The 20242-nt window shown below is 34.3% G+C and overlaps 1 protein-coding gene across 3 annotated transcripts in view; it reads left to right on the top strand.

The window, feature by feature from the left end:
- LOC124364873 overlaps nt 1-20242 on the top strand; it is an 86477-nt gene that overhangs the window by 33888 nt on the left and 32347 nt on the right. For all 3 annotated transcript variants that reach the window (XM_046820667.1, XM_046820666.1, XM_046820668.1), the window contains 6 exons: nt 1773-2073; nt 12045-12104; nt 13469-13516; nt 16349-16645; nt 18469-18525; nt 19661-19969. In XM_046820667.1, coding sequence (XP_046676623.1) covers nt 1773-2073; nt 12045-12104; nt 13469-13516; nt 16349-16645; nt 18469-18525; nt 19661-19969 — 1072 coding nt within the window. The remainder of the gene's footprint in view (nt 1-1772; nt 2074-12044; nt 12105-13468; nt 13517-16348; nt 16646-18468; nt 18526-19660; nt 19970-20242) is intronic.

Here is a 20242-nt window from a genome sequence, read left to right as displayed (position 1 = left end):
CTCCCATCTTCAGTGAGTTTTTATTGACCAAATTAGGACTGATCCACATCCTGCATCTTTAGTCTCTCCTTCTCCCATTCAGTTCTGTCTTGTTTCTTTTTCAACCCTGTACACAAACTTTCTTCAATAAACGATGGTGGTTTTCTCTGCAGGGATTTTCTGTGATTTGAACCGTTCTTTTGACACAGGGGACCATCGGATTTTAAACATATTACTTAGTCACACGGTGTCAGAGGTGACCTTCATTCATGGCTCCACTTCTGCTTCTTGTGTATGTGAAAGATCTAAATCAGCGCACCAAACAACACTGTGCAGTATACCTATGACACAGGTGTCTTAATTCAAACAAATTACATGAATTCCCCATGATTTATTAGTATGTTCATCCCTGAATGAATTCACCACCGGGTTTTCCAAACATGAATAATTTTTTAACAAAGAGACAACCAAAATTATAAGAAAAATCCTAAAATAGAACTGACACAGGTTGTTGCTGTGCTCGAGGACTTTACAGCCATTGAATTGAGTTAAAAAAACTTTCTCTAGCCTATATTTAGACAAGTTTTATAAATGAGTTCTCATTATAAATGCATTTCTATCAAATTAAGTAGAACCGTTTTTAACTTAGCCATATGTCTTCCTTTTTGAATAAAAACATTTGAAGATTGGTTTATTTAAGCTACATACCTCCTGAGTTATAGTTTTGGCAAAGGATTATCTGTGGTCTCAAAGGCCACAAAAGTTGTGAGGATACATCCCATCCTGATCTTCCCATCTCTACTTATTTATGAAGTATTGGTGTTTCGTTCACTTTTAAAATTGTCACAATATTAGAGACCCATAGTCCCACCAAACCTTCACTGTCTTAGTCAGTAATAATTTCTTTTTATAAGTATTATGTACAGGCTAATGATAAATCATCCAAAAGCCTTGTGTATTTTTAAATAATCATTCACTATCTTTTGATAAAGGAGCTTTATTCTATTGAACAAGTCATCTGTGATCACCTATAGTCATTATAATATATTATAAGCTTTAGTTTGACTGTATATCTAGATTTTACGATGTTCTATAAAACATTGTTGTCTATAAAATTACATGTCTTGGAAAATCACACATATGTCATTTATTTTTAGTTAAATGTCTGTAACTTAGAGCGCACTATTTCAAATATATATTTCATTTCAATCTTAAATTATGTAATAAAGTATATGTAAAGTATATATAAATATTAAGTAAAACATTATGTATAAAAAAAGGTATTATTATAAAATAGTAAAGACATAAGAAGGAATAAAAATAGCATGTTTGCTTTAACATCTCAAGCCATTTTTTTCTACGGTCAAAATTTGTAATAGTGGCAGATTTATTTTGGCAATATTAAGATACAATTAGAAAGGAAATAATGTAATGATGAAATATGGCTTCTTGGTGTCTAAAGTAATAAAATGAAAATACCATCCAATTTAAAACTACTTGCCTTTGAAATATGAGTAGCCTTGGTTAAAAAGCAGTTTTGCTAGAAAGTAACTTCATGAAGCTTCATTATGTGTTTTCTAATTTTTATGTCAATCTACTATTGTTATTGTTGATCAATTTTCATTTCCCAAAGTGAAATGAACAAGTCAACCATTAAGTTCTAGGAGCAAATTAAAATACAAGATTTATAATGTTTTACCTGTACATACAGTAGTTATACAATACCTTATATTATTGTATATCCACTACAATTTAGCAGTTACAGTATTTACATGATGTGTTTGTGTTTCCAGTACGATGAAGGAGGGCCCCTACAGTTTAGGTTACCTCTGCCCTATTGTATGTACCAGGTATATGCCGTTCTATCTTCGCAAAGAGAATTTTGCCATAATGCTTCATCAATGAGTGCCTTCCAGACAGTAAAATTTGTATTGTCCAACATTGAAGATGTGGTTTGGAGCCATCCATTCCTTGAAGATTTTCCAACGCCATTGTTAAACCCAAACAATTTTAAATATGATCCGATTTGGTATGACGGATGTGGACCTCCTAAATGTCCGCTTATCCAAATACCAACAAGATTTGTTTATGGAGGTAATATTTGTTAACATGTTTTTAGTAAATATATATATTTATTGAAATTGATTAATATTATAAAACTGATTAGTTATAAATGACAATAGACAATAAACAATATACTTTATTGACATGTTCTTTGAGAACAGTACATAGCGTCAGTTATATAAGGTAACAATTTTTAGCTGTTTGTAAATTCTTCTTCTGCGTAAAAAGGTCTCTCTTGGAGCCATAGAGTCAGTTGTTTCTTGAAGCGGTGAGGTGGTTGGTTCTTTAGGTGCTCTGGAAGGTGGTTGAAGTAGGCGGCTCCTTTATAGGATGGTTTCTTCTTGTATAGGCTCAGATGGTGTGGGGGCAATGCGAAGTCCGAGGCATGTCTAGTGTTTTGCTGGTGCAGATCTGAGTGTCTTGGCTGTGATGTTTTTACAGTGTGGAAGATTACTTCTCTTATGTAGAGTGATACGACTGTCAATATTTTAAAATTTTTGAAGTGTTCTCGGCAGCCGTCACGGTAGTTAAGGCCTGCGAGGCATCTAATTGCCCTCTTCTGGTTGATCAGAACTCTCTCAAGGTTGGTTTTGGATGTTCCTCCCCAAGTGGCAATGCCATATCTCAGGTGTGATTCGAAGAGAGCAAAGTAAGCTACCTTGGCCGTGTCTGTGCCACTTATTTGTTTTATTCTACGTATAACATAGTTTCCTGCAGATAGTTTTTTGCACAGTTGATCTATTTGTGGCTTCCATGACAGTTTATCATCAATTATGATACCAAGGTGGTGTTTTTTATTTCTAGGTCTGGGAGCGTCAAGTTAAGGTCTCTGCGTAGATTGCTGAAGGTTTTCTGAACTGTTTTTTTATTATTTAAGACAAGTTCATTTCTGGTACAGAATAGTTTTGTTTTATTGAAAGTGGCAGTTGTGTTTCTCTGGAGTGTTGCTATTGATTTATTTGCTATTGTTAGTGCTGTGTCGTCTGCATACATGACGGTGTGACAGATGTCTCCTAGCCAGTTGGGCATGTCATTTGTGAGTAGGAGGAACAAGACTGGCCCCAGAACCGATCCTTGTGGTACGCCCCTTTGTGTGTCAGTGGTTTTTGATTGACATTTCTGTAGTATGTTGTTTTCAGTGTAATTTACTTACACAAGCATCTTTCTATCAGTCAGGTAGCTGCGGAACCAGCTTTGAGCTTTTCCTCTTATACCAAGGTTTCCTAATTTTTGGAGTAGTTGTTCGTGATTTAGGCAATCAAAAGCCTTACTGAAGTCTAGGAAGAGGCAGGTTGCTGTGCAGCCTTCTTCCAGTTGATCTATAATGTATTCTATGAATTGTATTAAGGCTGTGGATGTTGATCTGCCCTTTAGGAATCCGTGTTGTTGGTAAGTAAGAAGTTTGTTTTCCTCAAGGTAGTTTAGTAGTCTGTGTAGGACCACTTTTTCTAAAATTTTTGAAAAAGTAGAAATGAGTGAAATAGGTCGATAGTTGTTTGTGTCATCATGTGGTCCGGTTTTGTACTTTGGGTAGACTTTAGCTATTTTTAATTGGTTGGGGAAAATTCCTTGTGAAAGAGATTTGTTAGTTATAAGGGTGAGTGGTCTTAACAGTTCGTTTTTACATGCTTTTACAAGTTTAGCTGATGTGATCTGCTCCAGATGAGGTTTTTGGTTTTAGAGAGTCTATGATTTTTAAGATTTCATTAGTTGTTGTTGGTTTAAAGTGTAAGTTCTGCTTTATACGTGGAGGTAGTTCATAGTCATCTGTGTCTGGGTTCGGATTAAGATCAGAGTTTTAGAGTGTTCTGTGTGCCACAGTTGAGAAAAATGTGTTGAAACAGTTTGCCACTTCTGCTGGTTGTGTTATAATGGTGTTGTCCATGAGGAGGAGCAATTCTGTGTTGTTGTCAGTTTTAGCCTTACGCTGGTTATTTACCACTTGCCATAACGCTCTGGACCTGTTGTCAGCTTTGCTTATATATTCTGCCATATGTTCTTTACGTAGCGATTTTAGTTTAGTGTCGTAACTCTTTTTCCTTGCAGCCGTCTCCATTTTTTCTTCGGCTCTTCCTGTGCATTGTTCCTTTTCCAGAGCTTTTATGTATTCACTTTTTAATTTGGCACATTCCGTGTCCCAGCACTGTCTTAAGCCTTTGTTATGTTTGGTTGTGCAGGTTTTTAATGGGCAGGTTTCATTTAGAATAGATTGTGTGATAGTGTGGAAGGTGTCATACAAGTCGTTAATGTCCTCTTGAGCATGGAGAATGACCCAGTTTTGGGTTTGCAGTCTGGATTTGAAAAGTTCTATTGTTTTCTTGCTGAAAATTCTTTTTCTTTCTTTGAAGTTTTCTTTTATTTTTGATGTGATTATTGTGGCTGATTGGGCTGTATGGTCAGAAAGTCCAGATGAGATAACCGATGTGTTTATCAATTGTTGGTCAATGTTAGTGCATATCCAGTCTATTGATTTAGAGGTATCTCTGGTAATACGTGTGGGCGGTAGGTTCATTCTTGTTATCTGATAAGATGTTAGGAGCTCTTTGAGTTTGGATTTGTCATTGCTTTCAGTCAGGCTGTCCACATTGATGTCTCCTACAAGCACGATCTTTTTGTGTGAGTCTAGAGATCTGTCGAGTTGTTCTGTAAGTATATCAATACCTTGGTCTAAGTTTACGTTGGGAGATCTGTAGACTCCGAGTATTCGTAGGCTTGTTTTCTTTGTTTCTATTTCGAAGAGAGCTGTCTCGCAAATAAGCTCGGTCTCATCTCCACTTGTGCATATGAGATTAGTGTGCTGTTTGAGGTAATCTTTTATGTATCCTGCCACCCCTCCTTTGATATGGTTTTTCCTGGCAAAGCCACCTACAAGTGTATACCATCAATGCGGGTGTTTTCCAGGTTTTCTTTGGTCAAGCCGTGTTCTGTTACTATTATAAAGTCCGGGTTTTCCTCGCTTATGAAATGAGTAAGTCTGTCAATTTTGTTGGATAGCCAATTTACATTTTGTTGCATGATTTTAATTTTGTGTTTTGTATAAGGTGCTAGATTTTCCTCGATGTTGAGTTCTGTGTCTTTGTGGGTTATTAGTTCTGTACATTGCTATTTTCTTTTCCTTTCGGAATTTATGAACGTCCTTGTTACAAAAATGGTTTTTTCTTTGTCCCTTGTCCTTCAAGTGCAATCTAAAAAAGAGGTTTTGTTTGGGTTAATTTGCAGGGTTGCGTGTCTCTGTTTAGTGTCCCTATCATTTGTAATATTTCCAGTCTCTGAGGATTTATCCGAGTGGTCTTTAAGTTCCAATAAATGATCTGGTTCTGGGGAGGCTTGATTGTGATATTCAGGTATTTCTATTTCATTGGGATCTTCTTCTTGGGTTTTCATCTCCCTTACAGAAAACTTCCTTTTCAAGAAGACTGGAAGCTCTGGTTCGCTTCCATCATCGTATTTGTGTATTTCAGGTAATACTATTATGTTGTTTGAGCTGTTTGTTTGGAATGGCGATGTCGGATGTGGTGGAAGGGTGGTGTTGCAGACTTTTCAGTGGGACTCTTCTGGTTCCTTCAGGTTCATGGTTGGTGAGGTGTTTTCCTTCCTCGATGTCAAAGGGGGTGAGGGGAGTCTGAGAGGGTTCAACAAGGTTTGGGGGTGAGTTTTTTTCAATTCTGCTTGTTGCGGTGTTGAGGTGTTTTCCGTGTGTGGAGGTTGAAAGTGGTCAGCCAGGTCCCGGCTTGTGTGCGAGTTCATCAGTCTTATCCACTTGCTCAGTGTGTCGTCTCCAGTGGGGGTGAAATAGGTGAAAGATTGAGTGTGTCTGGAGATGGCAACAATACAGTGTGGTAGGGAGTCATATATGTCTTCTTTTTTCCTTGATGTTCGTATGACTGCTACATGCTCTGCTTGTTTGCCTTGAAATTCATGCACTGTTGACACATTAAAGCCCAGGTTATTAAGTGCTCGTTTTTCAGCCTGTTTGAATACAAGGACTTTATAAAGGTCTTTGTCAAATCGCAGCTCTTTTATGTCTTCCAGGTACTTTAGGTTTGTCTCGTTTTTCACAGGGTTGCAAGTTACCATTCCTTGTTCATAATAAGATGCTAAGAGGGTGGTGACACTGTTAGTACATCTATATGAGAAACTTAGGACTTGTGTCACCTCAGCCACTCTTGTGATGTCATAGTATGTCATGTTGTAGTTTGTCCTGTTTATGAAAGGTATTTGTTGTTTATCTCCCACCAGTAGTGCCTCTTTTACTCCGGCAATCGCACAAGCAAAGAGGATTTCTCCAGCATGGAGCATTAAGGCTTCATCTATAATTAGCCTGTTGTATCTTCCTCCTTTTTTTATGTGGTCTGTTAGATTTATTATGAAGGAGTGCACTGTTCTGCATGAGTCTTTGATATGCTTATTATTGTGTGCTTGGGTATTTTGTTTTAATTTTAGCCCATTTCTAAAGTCATTTGCTCCCTCCCTGGTTGGGAAAAGGACCAGGTCATTTTTTGAGTGGTTGTTTATAATAAACGTTGTTTTGCCACATCCGGGCACGCCTTGGACAAGTTGGAGTTTTATGTCAGTGTTCTTGTCTATGTCAACATTTTTTATGCCACCATAGAGCACCAACTGGTTCATCACCTCGGTTTCTCCTGAGACCAGAATTATTTTGTTTGCTGGCTTTGTGTTGGCATCGACTGTGTATTTTGAGTTGTTGTAAGTTAGTTTAATAAATCGAGTGCCGTCAAAGCCGTAGCAGTAATGTTTTGTTGGGTTTAGGCGCAGCAGAGGTTGACCGGTACTGAGGTAAATTACTTCATAAGCTATTTTTGACGCTGCGGTTTTTGTTTCTAGCGCTTGTATTGAGAGAGAGAGGGCCATTTTTTCAAGGAGTTGGCCTTATAGAATTCAGCAAAGGATTTTAGTAAGACCCCTTCTGCTTGTCTCCAGGCATTTTTTTGTTCCTCCATTGCTGCTTTAATGAAGGCTTGTGATTCAGTAATTTCTAGATTTTGATCTTTAGCTGTAGTATTTGTAGTCGCAGGCAATTTGTCATTGTTGAAGTTTGCGCCTCTTCTTCTCCATGTGCTGTATATGGTTGGGTCATTTTCGCTGGCTATTCTTGAAAGGCTGAGTTGGTGTTTAAAGCAGGTATCTAGTATGGAGTCAATGGTTTTCTTTATTTTTTTGTCACTTGTATAGAATCTATATCTGTGCAGGTAGGCATTACTATTGAATTGAAGTACAACTTGTAGTATTTCTTCTGTGCTGGCTTTATTTGGCATTATTGGGTGCCAATGTTCGTTTATGCTGATGGTGAAAAGTATTGGAAATTTTATGCAGTCATTTACCGTTTCCATGAATTTGAAGAACCTTGATTTCCAGTTGTTGTGTTGTGAGGAGTAACAGATTATGCTGTATGGTTTCTTGTCATGTATTATAGTGGCAAAATTGTTGTATGATAATTCCTTGCTTGTGACTCTGCCTTTCAGCTCTGCTAAAGTTTCTGAAGGCAGTGTGAGGGAGCAGATGGATGTATCTTTGTCGTAAAAGCCAATACCGCAGGCCCTCTCCCAGTCAAGGTCAGAGTGTAGTTGTGATATAACAAGGGGCGTATGTTCAGGCACAAAAGCTACAGTTTTCAGGTTACTAATCCTGTTTGTATCCTGTATGTTTAAAAATGAAATGCGGCCGGTATTTGTATTTACTGCAGTATTGCGTATTATTTTTCGTGCAACTAATCTGGTTTGACATGTGTCTGTGTCTTCTGAGTCACTGAGCTCTTGTTGCTCAAGGGTACATGAGAATGTGTTATCTAAGTTAATCACATTATTGTCCATTTCTGGGTTATCACGGTATAGATTCAAGTCTGCCATTTTATCTACATTTGAAGTTCTTGACACAACAAATAGGTTTTTATTGTTTCCTCTTGTGGAAAAGTCAGTTTTTTTGTGGCCAAGTTTTTTATGTGATGGCTTTATATTGTTGTTTTTCAAGGTCTTTGTGTCTTTTTTACTTTCCAGTGACTGAAGCCTAGAGTCCAAGTTGTTCAGGCTGTTCTGCAGTTCAGTAAGCTTGGTCACAATTGAGGGGGTTGTTGTGAGGAGCAGGTCACTGTGTTTGAGGGGAGACAGTGTTTGGGTGGCCGTGCATTTTACCTGTTTGTTAGCATTCTCAGTTTTGCTACTGTCCCTTTTTATTTTGGTTATATATTGCTTCAGTTCTTCTATTTCTTGTAAGTGTGCATCCATAATTTGAGTTTGTTCCCTGTCATGTTCCTCAAAGACACTTTGAAGCTTCCTTTGGTGGTCTTTTCCTTTTTCAAGGGAGTTGTCCAATTCAATTAGTTTTAATTCCAACTGTTCAATTCTCACTAAATGTGATTCTTCTTTGGTTAGTAGATCTTCCACAATGGCCTCCATATTATCAAGCTTTATAGTCAATGCACTATTTTCCCTTTTTAGCTGATTATTTTCTTCTAGGAGTGCAGTCCCTATTTTTGCTGCTATAATCAGCTGTTCCTGTTCTGTGGCGCTGTTTATTGGATCATCTCCAAGAATACTTAATTCCAATCCTCTGATTGAGTTGTTCAATATGTGGCTGTCGTTAGGAGGTGTATCTGTGGTAACAAGTTCTGAATACTTATTTACAGCTGAGGAGCAATTCGTGACTTCTGGGGAGGTTATAGATAAGGGGCAGCCACCCCGTGTGGTGTTCAGTGAGGATGCACTTTCCTGCTGTAGGAGGGAGAGTGAGGTGTGTAAATAGGTGGTCGTCCAAATTGATTCTGCTTCTCTTAATGCCTCGTTAAGTTTTTTGTTCTTGTGGTTGTCTACTTGTTGGATCCCATATAAATGCGCATTTCCCGAATAGGAAAATAGTTCTGTGGCTTTTACTTTTGCTGTTTTGTGGTCTCCACAGAACATGATGTTAAATTTAGGATGATTTTTGCCATCGCATTTTATTATCTCAGTGATAACTGCAGGCCAATGTCTATAGCCCTTTAGCTTGGCGAAAACCAAGTCTCCTACTGAGAAACTCGTCATTTTGTGGGACTATTTAGCAGAGAAGTCCTACTTTATTAAAAGATTGAGGCAGTTTGTCAGATTTTATTATAAAATAAAATTGGAAATAAAAGATGTAAAAGATTGAGACAGTTAGCAAGTAATAGTAGTATGCTAATATGATAAAGGCAGTTTTTTTCTAGCAGTGTTTGACTGATTCACTGAGTTATCCTTGTAATTTATTGTCGAAGATACAATAGAAATGAGAACGTTTTTTACTGGGTAGATTTTGTAGTAAATATACTGTTTTTTATTCAAGCTTTGGCAGGCTGCTTATATTATTAAGGTGTGGTCTGGATAATAATAATAAAAATTCTTGATCAGTTAGTAATATTGAAGTGAAATACTGTTTTTTATTCAAGCTTTGGCAGGCTGCTTATGTCATTAAGTGTGGTCTGGATAATAATAAACATTCTTAATCAATTAATAATATTGTAGTGAAATACTGTTTTTTATTCAAGCTTTGGCAGGCTGCTTAAGTCATCAAAGTGTAGTCTGGATACTAATAAAAGATGTCAATCAATTAAAATAAAAGTCTATTTAAGTCAGAGGTTGTATAGTTGTGCTTGATTTCAATCCTTGTCAAATGAATGATGTAGAACAGTACTATTGTACTGCAGTTTGGTCGACAGTTGTTGTGGCAGTTGATCTGTTTGCTGACTGCTGACGGCTTTGTCAGGTGTGGAATGTGATATGTCAGCACTGACTGCACTACTTCCAGTTGTCACCATATGGTACCAGGCAGTTCTCAATATATTGTTATTAATTTAATCAGAGTGTCCCCTTAGTCAGTAGTGAGTTGTTAAATGTGTTAAATTTACATATATATTGTATTGCCTTGCTTGACAATGGTTACATGAGTGTTCATAAGAGTTCTTAGTGTTCACATTTGCTTGGGTTTCTTGAAGTAAGTAATTTTTGGTTTTTATGATAGTAGAATTTCTTTCTTGAGGTAAGTGAATATTACTACAACTTACAGTTTTATGTGGTGTGCAGTTTGATTGGGAATATGTTGTTTTACCCGTTCAAAACTTCACTTAAATGAGGAGCACTTACACTAGATGTGTTATATGTCCACCATCTTGGAATGTGTTATATAATGGAAATGAACTGTGAGCCCTATGGTCGAAATGAGAGGGAATAATTACTATGACTATCATAATAGGTGGTAAAACACCTATTACTTATTTAAAAGTGTTTCCCAATAATAAAACATATATCAATTTGTAAGAATTTTTAACTATGAGTTTTACCTAAAGCACAATTTTCCGGTAAGAATAATAGTTTTTTAGGTTTAAAATTGTAAATAATAAAAATATATTTTACTCGAAATATTTAAAAACTAAACTCACATCACGAAAGTTATCTGTTTTACAAAAGATTTAAAGAAATTTAAGGAAAATGAAACTACTTAAAACAATCAATATCCTCTTGCTATTTTCACGTTTAGAAAATTATGTTTTCAAAACTTTATTCAGAAAATAAGAATTGTACACAGTTTTTGAAATTGTCAGATTTTGAATGAATCTCTTATGTGAAAGATACTGCCTTAACCTAAATTTCCTGTTGACGCATCATAACTAAAACTCCATAATGAAACCAAGTATACTGTAAGTTAAAATTTCCTTTGCTCCTCTTATTTACGATAGTTAAATCTTCTAAACCGGCCACTGAAGATATCTTCCGGATATTATGATCTGTGATTGCAGGGACCCTATTACAGATTTTGTTGATACTCCTCATTAGAGTATTAGCTTTTGTAAATCAAAGACCCTCCATGATGTATAAATCTTTATATTGTACAACCATTCATTGAACGAGGAATATAGTTTAATCACTACTTTGCGAAAGTACTTAATGTTGTTTTAATGTGCATTTTTAAAAGCCAGCAATGTATTCATTGAAAATAGTTAGAAGCTGAACCTTTTTTAAAGAAATATTATTCCATCAAGGGCTAGAATACATTACCATTAGCAACTTCAGGCCGTTTTAATTATGCTGTTAAAGTATTTCAGCAATTACCTAACTAAATAACTATCAGTCACCAAAAGTCAACTTGATTATAGTTCTTAAAACTGAAGTTCAGGATATGCCAATCTTGATGGAGTTCTGAAAGATTAACGTTATCAATAAAGTTAAACAAATCTATTCTATCCCAAGAATAAAAGTTATTATGTTTGAAATAATAACACTGTTCCAAATCAATAAATTTCTTATTCGATCATCCTCTCTCCTAGGCACTTTTAGAAAAGACTTCAAGAAATGACGGAGAACAGTTTAAAGAAAGTATGTATAGCTCTCACCCCTTGTCCAGTCAGGACTGTATTTCCTATGAGCTCTGTAAATAATGTAATCTAAGATGAGATGACTGAGACATAATATGGTAACCTAACTGTCCATCACTGTAATACAATTATAGCAACTTCTGATGGTCCCAAATAAACGTACTTTTGGTTATAATGAAATGGACCTCTGAATGTACACCTTAATCAGTCAAATCTCTAGATTATTTACTTTAAAAAATACATTCAAGTAGAAGCAAATGAAAATAATAATAATTTAATTATTCTAACATTAGTTTTCATGCTGGTTACCTTAGCTTGTGAACTTCTTATTTGACAATGCCAGTAACAATCTCTTTAGTGACACTATAGATACATCTGATCATAAGTAGAACCTTTTCAGTTGTAATTATATTGCCTAGAATATCAATCAAATTTTATCAAATTTATCTGCAATCACATGGATATCATTAAGCATGAATGGTTACAACTTTCCTTGTATTAATTTTAATTCAGAGCATCAAATAAACATAAATTATTAGTGTTATCAATTTTAAATGTTTAATCTAGAATGTCTATCATGCATCATAAATATATGTACTCAATACAATAAAATTAAAATGATTAGATGTTTCAGTAACGAAACTATTTCCATTTTTTACAGAGCCAGAAATAGCATTTTTAAGGAATTACGATATCCAAACAGTAGACAAACTGGACAAAGGTAAGTACAATCTCAGTAGTTGTATACGAGTTGACTACTTACATCTTAAAATTATGAGGGATGTGTATTGTTAATATGTAAATGGTAAATATAGTAAATTATTATTATTTGCATATAATAAAACCTGTACCATTTTTTAAAGCTTGTAAAGAACGCTGTTTTGGTGTTTCCATTTTCAATTAAGAGTATAATAACAAGAAAACAAAATAAATGCTCATGTAGTATTCTAATTATTTGTACTACAGTTAATTTGTTCTCTAATCTTTTATCATTCATGTTGAGGTCTCAGACAAAATCCCAACATGAACAGAGTTAACTTATTTTTGTGACAGCTACACTGGGTTCTATACTACGAAATCATGTTGCTACCGTATTGTAAGGTGTTAGTCCACAGTCAACGCTTTCTTCTTCTTCTTCCATGGGGCAGCCTACTGCCATGCACTTAAGCCTCAAGGGCCTTTTGGCACCCCGGAAGCACCATGAGGCCTACCAGTCTACGATTTCAGCAGTTCCACAAACCGCCGAAAAAAAATGTAACATCTTTTATGAAAGATTTATAAAATTGGCTGAGCATTATAAAAGGAAACATTTCATTAGTTGTGTCTGTCTATTTGTCCAGACGATATCTAAAAAAAGGACGGACCTGTAGACTTGAAATTTTGAATGAATCATAGAAGAACATCGAGTTTCATTATGGTGCCTGTCATACCATGCAAATTGCCTGAACGGCAGCAAATATACATTACATTGGTCTTATATGTAACCATGATATCTGCAAGGATATCTTAGAATAAACAAATCTGTAAACATACTGAGTTCATTCATATTTTTACAGTTATATATTTGGTGAACTGATTGGTAAGATTTCCGGTCCATTCTCAGATCCTTCACTACTTCAGTTAGATTATATCAGTTCATTTGTATACACACAAGTTTAAAGATCGTGAATGTCTTTTCCATAGGATCGTGAATTCCATAGGATTTGGCTGAGCGTTAACAAAAATCAGGGCGTTATCTCGATAATGAGTTCAGTTATAAACTTTAAATTTTATATATTTTGCTCTTAGCTATATTTTACCAAATCTTTTTGAATTTTAAAAGATATAATACTTGTAAAACCAAAAACAAAAACGTGGTAACCAATTAGGTGATTTTGGCATTATTGCCCTAAGCCTTTGTTTTAAATTTTAGTATTTTCATATCAAAATCCACTATTACTAATTTTCAGTACAATTTGAATTTATGTATCTCTATGAATGTAGGAAAAATTATTGTACTCTATTTAATCTGTTATGAAACTAGTTTAAATCAATTTAATTTTAACAGTAGTATAAGCTACTAACCGCTAATTAATATTTTTCTAGGTATACTACCAAACGTTTTTAATGAGTTGGAAATATTACAATCAAATGGTAAGTTGTTATTACAGAATTGTAATTATTGTTATTTATTACTGTGTATATTTTTGCTATTGTTAAGTAGTTAACAATTCTTTACATTTCTTTACAATTCTTTCATATATTATTAGCACATTTTTGTCTAATTCCTACACATCGATATGCTTTGGATAACAAATGAAGATAAAATAAAATCAAACATTCTTTATTTTTTATGTACAAACATATACATAAATAGCATTGCTTAATTACATAAAAATGTAAACTTTTTACTAACTATCTGTTACATGGAACAAAAAATTAAAATTAAAAATATATTTCTACCTATGAAATTATACCATTTTAATTTACAAGTTGCTATCTACATTAACTGAATATATCTGATAATAATATTCCTTATGTAACATACAACTGGAATTCACACATTACTTCAACTCAAAGTAATTCAATTCCTTAAATGAATACAGAGATAAATTTACAAGATATGTTTTACGCTTACTTGGTCCAATATTAGTCCAAGGAATTTCATTACTTCAACTTGATTTAATTTTAATTCATCAATGTATATGTTTGGCTGCAGTTTTGATTATTGAAAAATTATATGATACTAGTAAAAGTTTTTTTTTTATCAAAGAATTCTTTGACTGATAAAAGGCTGATGAAGGAAATTAGCTCAATATCCTCCTGATTTGTATCTGAAATTATGATATTTGCGTCATTGGCATGTAAGCTTATAGAGCCTCCTCTTTGTATTTCTGTAGACAGACCTGTAATATAAAAGAGTATGGGTAATTAAAAGTATCTGACTATAAGTTTGATGAGATAAAATAAAATAATTTAGCTTACACCAACTTGATAATCTCTCATTACATCTACGTTATAAAAAAAACTTCCCAACCATTAAAATTTAAATAAAGTGGAAGAATGCATACATTTTTTTTCTCCCAGTATAGATTTGTTAAGTTAAGATGTTCTATTTTGATATATCGGATTTTTGAATTAAATTTAAAATCTAAATTGGATAAAATAATTAATCCCCCACTATAACGACCGACATTAGCTACTCTTGTTGCATAATCAAAGTGAATTCTATAATTTTTTTAATGGATTGTGACAAAATTTTTGTTATGTTCTGTTATGAAAGTTTCCAAAAAAATATTATATCATAATTAGTAATCATTTCATTAAATCCAAGATCACTCACCTTATTTTTATACCACATACATTATAAACTAAAATTTTGCATATTTCTGTTAATCTACCAAATCTATCTGCACTAACGTTGGCCTACTGCTTCGTCCGAGGTATGGAATTGGCTTCACCTCTTCACTGACCACTGCCTGCATTAGTCGCACGCACGCCATCTGAGTCGGCTAATGATGTCGCCCCTGGCTCTCTTCCTCCCTTTGCTTCTGGTGTGGGTGTTCTAGCTCCATGCTGCTTCTCTTGCAGCCTTCTCAGGAAGTTGGAGAAGTCATAACACAACAGTTCGTTGGGTCTCTAGTCACCGTCATCATTCCTGCCATCAATCTTCCATCTTCTGGATGGTGAGGTAGTCAAAGGCGAGAAGCATTTGACACCACCCACTGACTCTCTCAACCTCCGTCTGCACAGTAACTAACTTGGCTTGTTTTTCTCAAATTTCACAAGAAATATCTCTGTGCCCTTCAGTGTTCTCACCTGTGACATTATGTACTCGATATCCCTGTCGTCTGGTATATGAACAATAATAGTGTTGCGGTCTCGGCCTAGCTGATGAGCTCTGTTCTCCTACAACCAATCACCACTCCTCAATGTGTCCACACAAAACTCTGTAACAACCTGTTTACAATCAGAATTCTGATAAAATTTTAGTCCTTTAAAAATTAAACTATCTCGCCTGGACTAAGTCTACCAGTTTGTCCAATATAACCTTACTCTCTGACATTAAAATTATCTCTTCTCTGCGAAGGGCTTTGTTCTCCTCTTCCAGAGCACTGACCTTATTTGATAAAATTGAAAGGTCATCCTTAGTAGCTAATTTTGATATCTTAGAGTCCACAAAGTTTAGGAGTTCACAACTTTAACAGAATGTCAAAAACTAATTCTAATACAATCCTAAGGCTGATTGGGCCCAAAGTCACAAAATGTTTCCATGATGTGATTTCTCTTGAAATGAAATTAACTATCACGCTTAGGTTCCTTGCTACAGGATATTCATTTATGTCCCTCATGTATTTATTTCACATTTTAAAACAGTCAATGAGCCATGCTATTTGATCAAAATAAACTGCTGTGAAAGTTAGATGAACAGAAAAATCCCCGACAAGTTTGGATTCTTGTTTAAGATGGGTTACAACATGAAAATTCAAGCTTGCAACTTGTAAGATAAAAACAATAGCGGATGTGTTATCTCTCATATGCTTTCAACATAACGCATGGAAAAACGCACAAGTGTAGGTGAAGCTTTGAAATTATTATGAGTAAGGCTTTGTTTTCAATATGTTCCAGTTTAAACTAAAAACTGGTTTAAAGCTTTCAAGTGTACCATCAAAACTTTCTCAAATTTATGTAAATTTTATTTATGATCAATGTAAATTTAGTAATGAATTCTAACTGTAAGCCCACCAATGTAAATAATAAAAATAAGCAATGTAAATAATAATCCTAAAAGCTCTGAAGCTACTTAAAAAAAAATTCTAAATACGAGTAATTTGTAAACCTTATTGAGATTATTATATTGGAAGGGCTTATCCCTCCTGTATATATTTACAACATACTTTGAATGATCGTGTCGGGGTATCAATTATAGTTTATGTGTACATGTACTTTGTTAATTAAAAAACTCTTGTTCTTATAACTTTTCAGAAACTTTGTGTGATGTTGACCGGCCCTTGATGCTAGATTCATTAGTCTCAAAAGAAGCTATGTACAAGTATATTCCAGCCACATGTGTAGATCATGACAAATGTTCGAGTGAATTTGGCGGGAAGTTCTCCGTTGAAGCTTGTAAGGATATAAGCAGTGTCTGTTGCTCTGTTGGGAGCCGGACTAATATTACCAGATCATTAAGGTACAACTACAGCCTCATAGCACACGACGAACTTTTTGGGTATAAAATCAACAAGGAGATAGTTTTTACTGGTCGTTATCAAGATGATATACGTAAGTAAACCTCAATTCAAAAAGTTTTGCTAATCTTAATGTGACTATAAATCATTTTGTCAGCATAAGTCTAATACACTGATTTATTTAATTAAATGATTAAAATACTTAGTGTTGCCATGTACAAAAAGACCGTGGTTTAAAGATATAATATCAAACTTATTTAAAGAGGCTTCTTCTATAGGATGCCCTATCGCCAAACACCTAAACCCAAATGCCCTTCTGGAGTTTGAAATTAACCTTAATTATTTACAAATGGTTCTACAAAATAATCTGTCCTTATACAAAGCTTCTAATATGGCAAAGCGGTCCTTAGCTAAAACAGGACATTAAAAATGAGTTCAGCGGCTTTTCTAGATCATTGCAAAGTTTTCAGAATGGATTATTGTTTAGAGACTTAGTAAATATTTGTTCTAAAAATAATATCCTAGTCCTATCTACAGGTTCCACTATTCAAGAAAAAATCTGCTCATGGAGAGTAGATCCAATGTCATCCTATGGGAAAATGAATAAAGAACAAGCTTACTCGTCCTTAATTCCGATGACATTCTTTACCTTCTAGTGTATTCAATGTGCATAAAGTGCACTCTAGATAAGTCTAAATGCTACAAATCTTGAAATTCTATAGAACAGTGATTTCATGTTTAATGCTTAGCTCTTCTTTTCTAAAACATGAGATCTTTCATTTACCGTGATCTTTTGAACAGACAGTAACTTTCGTGCTCCTGCTAAAAACAATCTTAATATAATCCCAGACAGATTTGAGCTGAACTCCATCCAAATTAGCAGTGACCTTGGGTTTGAAAATTGTACAGCAAATGTACAGCAGGAACCACCAACTTCCTCATTGGGCTCAATATCCTATTAATTATTAATCAATAAACTGTTACAGCTCTGCTGATAGATGGATTTACTTCCTGAGAGGAATTACTAATGAAGGAAAGATATTTTAACACACAATTAGAAACCACCTGCAATACATCATTCTCTTGAATCACTTTGCTGATTGTACAATATCCGTCCAATCCTGCAGCCAGAGGTTGACTAGTGTCCTTACTACTGGGTACTTTTTTCTTTTTTTTTTTTTTCAGTGGAGGAAAGTCTGTGAGCAGGCAGATGCACGCACTTCTCATGGTGATAGCTCGGATTCAGTCAAACACCACATATATTTGATTCTAGAAAATATTCACTTACATTAAGTACTTTCTTCAGTTCTTCATACAATGGTCCCATCACTCAATACTCAATAAGATGTACTTTTCATTCGGCGTGGATTGCTTTTAAAGTTGCAATTCATACAAAAAAATAAAACATTCTCAGAAGCCGCACATTGTATCTTTTAAACCATCGCATTTGTACTTTACAAACCTTTATTGAGAATTTGTGTCATTGTATTTTTTAAGGCAGAATTTTAATTTGTTGTATAAAACTTAATCTGCACTATCCCTTGGGATTCCTTTCTATCTTCCCAAGGGTTGTATCCATTAGATAATGAAAACTTGCTTCAAAAGTTAAATTTTTAGATATGGTGTAGAGGTTTTATTGTTCTTCCTCTGCATTTGATAAAGCATCGTTCTCGTAATCATGTCAGATTATTTTAGGAGATTATTTTATTATTGAAATGTAACAAAAGACTGTCCTCAAGTTCTCAGTCAAAATTAAAATATTTACATGATCATGGTGATGATTGGAATGGTCAGAAAACTTTTGCTTGGTCTTATTCTTCAGAATGTTGTTATTTTGTAGTATCTTAACAATAATTTAATTTTAAGTGAATGTTTTTTAATAAATACAATTTTAATATATGGGTATTTGTTCTATAGCTGATGCAGAATACACACTTTTGAAAGATGAGACAAACCGAAAAGCGATAGAGAAAGGTAATTTTCTACATTAAATATTTGCATAGTTATAAAAAAAGCCTCAAGTGGCCTCAATTTGTTTTCAATTTATTATGCATCTGACATAATTTCCTTATAATAATTTCGTTGTTCGTCCGTCTATGGAATAACTCTTGATAGAAAGGTTCTATTACAATTCACTCTTATTGCTACCAATACAGTACTTGTTTTCTGTTGGATTGATCATATGAATATAGTGTACAAGAGAGATTCGAAAGTTGGTACATAGATATCTCTCGATCCAGGGGCACAATGAGAAGGGGGGAGGGATAAACAGGACCTGTCCTCCCAAGAGCATTTTATTTCAAAATAATCAATCGGTTAAGAGTCTATTTTCTATTTTAAAAATGGTTAGTTTTAATACAGTGGTATGTCTTTCTAAGCAACTGGCCCTCACAGCATAATTTGGTTTAAGACTATCCCTTCTGTCACCAATTTGGTGTGTGGATGTGATAGTGAAATATCAAGTAAAGCTCTCAAGATGCCTTAGTATTTTTTTTAATTTATTCAGTAAAGTTGTTGCTACACCAACTCTTTAACGACCAACAAGTAAATACATTATTTTCCAATCTTGAATGCTATTGAAATATTGAAACAAATGGAAGTAAATAAGTTATTACTGAAAACAAAAATTTTATTATTTATTTTATGCATATTCTTTACACGCTCATAGCTTAATATAAAATGAATGCATGAAAAACCCACGATATTACAATCTTTAAAAGAATACTTTGTAGATCGATCAAAGTAATGACGTCAGGAAAGAGCAACTTAAAAATCGTTCTATACTTGTAATAAGTGTACAAATAATATGTTTCAAAAATGTTTTGGTAAAGGTTTTTTAAGAGTTTATTTTTCATCACTATGAAGTTTTAAAATGTTTTAATGAGATGAATTGATTGTCTGTTTTAACTAATAAAATTGGGATGTTTAATACATTTTTAATATTATACCACTATTTTAGAGTGTTAAAGTATAATTTAATGCTAATTAATTTAAAACTTAGTATAAATATTCACAGTAAGCTAATTTTGTACATTTTTAATGTCAACTTACATGCTGAGTAATAGGTTGTAATGGTTTGTTCAATAGAAAATATTTGTATTGTTCACAGAATTTGTTTGCGGTATAAAAAAGTACATCTATCCCAAGGATAAAATTCTTTACTCACCTTTCTTCTGTACCAAACTAAGCAACTGTAGGAAATCATCAGTCCCAAAAGAACAAGACAAACGAGTTCCTAGGAAATCGTGGACTGATATTTGCATCACAGGAAGTGAGGCAGTTAAAGCTCTAGAAGATAAGACCGTGTGTTGTCATCCCTTGGATTTTGTTTCAAGCAATTTCTCAAAAAATATTCCCTGGGAGTTTAAAGAACTGCCATTATACTTGAAGTATGTTCCAGGGCTCAGGTCTGCTTACAGTAAGTTAATATTTGCACTGGTTTATGTGTCAAGTTTTCTCAGTAATGTTTAGTGTTGTTTTCATGTGTGTTTAATGTGGTGTAATCGTTTTTCAGTTAGAATATTTTCTAGAGTTTTTATAGAAAACATTACTCAAAGGTCTTTCAAATATCAATTCTGGAATGAAAAATAAAACATATTTTGAATATTTTACGAGGAGTGATAGGCATTTCAATCAGAGTTTAGGGACATCTTTTACTCAGGCCTAAAGAAAAAACCGGTTGAAGATAAGG

The sequence above is a fragment of the Homalodisca vitripennis genome, chromosome 6 (assembly GCF_021130785.1).
Source record: "Homalodisca vitripennis isolate AUS2020 chromosome 6, UT_GWSS_2.1, whole genome shotgun sequence".
NCBI lineage: Eukaryota > Metazoa > Arthropoda > Insecta > Hemiptera > Cicadellidae > Homalodisca > Homalodisca vitripennis.
The sequence above is the reverse complement of the archived record's forward strand: the minus strand, read 5'-3'. Positions and strand labels throughout refer to the sequence as shown.